The following is a 4,292-nucleotide window of genomic DNA, read 5'->3' as shown; positions in this document are numbered from 1 at the left end:
GCGTCCTGGCCTCCGGGAGTGGGTGCGGCCTACCTGGCTCTTTGCGCGCTTTTCGGCTGGGAATCGCGGTGGTATGAGTCCGGCCCACACTCGGACCCAGGAGCACTGCAGCTCCTGGAGAACTCGCTGCCTGGGCGCAAGGCGCGGGGGGCTGGGGGAGCCTGCTTGGCCGGCTCCGAGGGTACTGTCTTATTTTTTGATGAGCCATTTATCAACAGATTAATTCAACCATATACTAGTGATAAATCAAATACACATACCTATTCACTGATTTTTTCATCTCATTCATTCATTCATTTTATTTATTGATTAACCATTCATTCATTCATTCAGTTATCATTCAGTTATTCATGAATTAATTTCTTCTGCTATTATATGTTTTAGGAACTACTGACAAACTTGGTTCATTTCTTATGATTGTAGAGGAGCAGTTTTCAGTTCTTCATATAAAATTCATGCAACGATGTGGTGTGTGTGTATAGTTGTGGATGTGGGGAGATAATTTATAGCATTCACAGATTTTTAAAGGGTGCGAATTCTTGTTATTTTCTCCCTCTTGCTCTCACCCACAGCTGATTGCTTTGAAGGTGTGAATGGGATAAACGTTTTCTGTACAGTATTTCCAGCTCACCGGTCCAAACAAAAAAAAATGTCATTGCTGAAATGTCTTTGTGATGTGGGGTTCATTGTCCCCTTTTCTGTGCAGAGAGAGTCCAAAAGGAAATTGAACAGGTGATTGGCTCACACCGCCTGCCAGCCTTGGATGACCGAAGCAAAATGCCATACACTGAGGCAGTCATCTGTGAGATGCAGAGATTTGCGGACCTCCTCCCCCTTGGTGTGCCCCACGTGGTCACCAAAGACACGTCCTTCCGAGGGTTCGTCCTCCCCAAGGTGAGACAAGCTGGTGTCCCACATCTTTCTTGCACCTCTTTGGATTCTTAACCCACATCTCAACTGCTTGTTGGCTTCTCAACAGGGAAACCTTCCTTCAGTTTTGTTTTGTTGTATCTATTTACTTATGTCTTTGCATGTGGATGCCAGGGAATAGCAATATCTTCTGATTTTGCAATTTTCCTAGGGCACGGAAGTATACCCAATGCTGTCCACTGCTCTCCATGACCCACGTCATTTTGAAAAACCAGACACCTTCAACCCTGATCACTTTCTGGATGCTAAGGGTGCACTAAGGAAGAGTGAAGCTTTTATTCCCTTCTCCATGGGTAAGTTGGTCCAGTACCCCTGTCCCAGATACTGGAGGGTGGTTCCCATTCTCTCCTTCAGACAAAGGGTGGCATGCACTTGTTTACTGAGCACTTTAGTTAGGTTCCCCTTGCTTTAACGCAAATATCCTAGTTCACCTTCACTGCAGCCATTGAGGAAACTTGAGCAGAGATATTATCTCCTAAAGGCACATCTTGGCACTCCATAAGATGATGGCAAACTGCATATACTGCACACATGTACTAACAACAGCAACAACAGCAAGAACAACAACAACAATGAAAATAGTAGCAAGCAAACCTCATGTATTAGCCCTAGTCTGAAGCCAGTACTCCATTGGATGCTAATGATAATGCATTAAGCACATCACATAGTGTCTGACCCAGGTAATGTAAAGTATGGCAAGGGAGATGGACATTCATCAAACAGTTGCCAAAAGATGATGCAATTAACAAGTTAATGCTCATCTTATACTTAGGATTGCGTGGGACAAAGTATATTCTTTTAGGGGGAAATTACTATTCTTGGTCATGATAGGTGCTCTAAAGGTGGCTTTGGGGCAACAAAATAGGAAATATTGACTAATGTTTTGGTTTGATGAAAAAGCACTTATCTCAGAAACAGGCTTCTACGTTGAAGCCTCATGTGTGAGTAGTGATCAGAAACTGGGAAGAGCAGCTCAGGGAGAGAGAACCGCAAAGACAAAGAGACTGAATGTGGAATCGTCATGATGCATTCGATAAACAAAAAAGCTCTGGTGTGTAGCTTAGGAAAGGAGACCGGGTGAAGACCTTGGTTGGGGACGGCCTACAGGGCCAAGAGAGGAACTTGGGTTACCCCTAGAGCATTGAGGAGTTCCGGAAGGTCTTGAGGATTCATCTGTCCATGTTCCTGTGCTGTACTCTGGCTTGTTTTTTTTTTTTTTTTTCTGAACTGAGGAAACACACTTCATATTTATTTGCTACCACCATCTGGGCCACCACCTTTCCAACGTTATTTAAATGGAAATCTATCAAGGTAAATTAAAATTCAGGACTAGGCTATAAAGCAACACTCAAAGCACAACACAGCTGAAAACTAGTTTATTTCTCAGTCTCTATCTTACTCTCCTTTTTTGTTTTTTTTGAGACAGTGCCTCACTATGTAGTTCAGGCTGACCTTGAATTCACTATGTAGTCAAGCTGATCTCAAATCTGTGGCAATCCTCCGGCCTCAGCCTCCCAAGTGTTGGGATTGCACCACCACAACCGGTCTCTCAGTCTGTTCTTGCATGAACCTCACTTTCCTCCAGCTATGTCGGCCAATATTGTTAGATGCAGAAATTTTTATTTTAGCATCTGTCCGTAAAACACTGATAAAGCATGAGGATATCTGTACTGCTATAAATATATACCTTAGGATATAGGCAGTGAAAAAATAGCTCTTAATTTTCCATTTCTTGTAACTTAGCTTCTTGTACATTTTAAAAATATTTATTCAGTGGGCATGGTGGCACGTGCCTGTAATCCCAGCACTCAGGAGGTATGAGCATCACTGTGTGTTCGAGGACAACCTGAGATATAAAGTGAGTTCAACCTAGCCTAAACTACATCATGAGACCCTGTCTTTAAAACAAATTTTTAATTCAGTTTCAAAAGTTCTGTTATTGGAAGAGTATAAATTAAATATATTATCTGATTAAAATATAATAAAAAGTGATACGACTTTGCTGCAGAGGAGTTATACTGTGATATCCCTCATTCTTGCCAAACTTACCAGTTTCACACTGGTCAGCTGTAGACTTAATATCTGAACCATGTAAAATCAAACAAACCAGACAATCGCTTTAGTTCCCTTTCCTCCAACATTGAATACAATGTTTTTTAGATTTGGAACTTCATGGTAAGGTTACATTTGTTCTTAAAATCTTATCTGATTTTGTGTTGTGTGGACTTCTCTTAGCAGTTTGCAGCCTATGTTTTCCAGAAACATGACCGCTAAGATTTGCTGACGCTTGGTTACCTGTTCCAAGTGTACATTCTGAAAACAGCTGTAGTTTGTTTATATATTGAGTTAGGTTCCAATTTTCTATAGAGATTGGCAGCTTCACATTGACTTTTACAGGCCTCCCCCAGGGAAAACCTCAATGTCCAGTTTTCTTATCATTTGAGAGGAAGGAATTCCTCAGTAACAAGTCTTTAGTCTTGAGTTCTATCTGTGACTTCAGTGACACGGTGCAATGGCCAACTCCCTCACTTTGTTTTCAGTGAGAGTTTGGAGCAGTGGGTGGTAAGAAGACATTCAGATCCTGCACTCATGAGTTCTACCCTCAGTATATAGAAAACAGAGATGTAAAGAAGTAAGGACAGTGGCAGATAGATAAGCAATAGTAAAATATGAGAAGGATACAGGGAGAGAGGGTGGCAAAGAGACAGAAAAGAAGAGACATCATGGTGGGGGAGTTGGTGCAGGGACAGAGAGAGAGGAAGAGAGATTGAGATTGAATGAGAACGAATCAGATCCAAATACAGCCAAGGAGTTAAGATGGCAGAATACAGGAATGACAAGAGGGAAATAAAAGATAGGCATAGAAACAGGGCCTGACATATGTAGACAAAACAAACGCAGGCTACCCAGGGAAGAAAGAAAGATAAACCGGGCTGAAGGAGCATAATGAAAAAGTTATCAAAAATTGTTCAAATGGATAGCCCCAGATGGACAGGGTGTGTAGAGAAGGCATCAGGCTATTTTGGTGGAATCTGGGTCACAGTACCAGGTCCAGGGGGAAGAACCACTTTAGGGCCTCCTTGAGTACTTCTAAGCCCATGTCTCCTGCTTTCTGGATGTATCCGAGGGAAGTGGGTACTGCCCCAGATGCTTCTATGCAAGTATAAGGCCCCAATGATTTGAAAGGCACTGGGTATGCCCCGAAACCCATCCTTGACAGGCCCTTCCCAAGGTCATCAGTTTGGAGATGAAGAAGCACTGAAGTATGGGGGCAGTCTCTCTGAGCATCTGCCTGAATTTGAGACTCCCTTTGCCCTCATTCCTCCTCAAGCCCAAGATTTCTAAAGTAGTAGTGTGATTCC

At 42.6% G+C, this 4,292-nt stretch overlaps 1 protein-coding gene across 1 annotated transcript in view; it reads left to right on the top strand.

Moving 5' to 3' along the window:
• The first annotated feature begins 687 nt into the window (after positions 1 to 687).
• Positions 688 to 4,292, top strand: part of LOC102005986 (cytochrome P450 2B6-like) — a 5,518-nt gene continuing 1,913 nt past the window's right edge. Inside the window, exons 1-2 of the mRNA XM_005415047.1 lie at positions 688 to 894; positions 1,082 to 1,223. Of these exons, the coding sequence (XP_005415104.1) occupies positions 778 to 894; positions 1,082 to 1,223 (259 nt within the window). The 5' untranslated portion in view covers positions 688 to 777. The remainder of the gene's footprint in view (positions 895 to 1,081; positions 1,224 to 4,292) is intronic.

Source organism: Chinchilla lanigera, unplaced genomic scaffold (assembly GCF_000276665.1).
Source record: "Chinchilla lanigera isolate Chin_1 unplaced genomic scaffold, ChiLan1.0 scaffold00241, whole genome shotgun sequence".
Classification (NCBI taxonomy): Eukaryota; Metazoa; Chordata; class Mammalia; order Rodentia; family Chinchillidae; genus Chinchilla; species Chinchilla lanigera.
The sequence above is the reverse complement of the archived record's forward strand: the minus strand, read 5'-3'. Positions and strand labels throughout refer to the sequence as shown.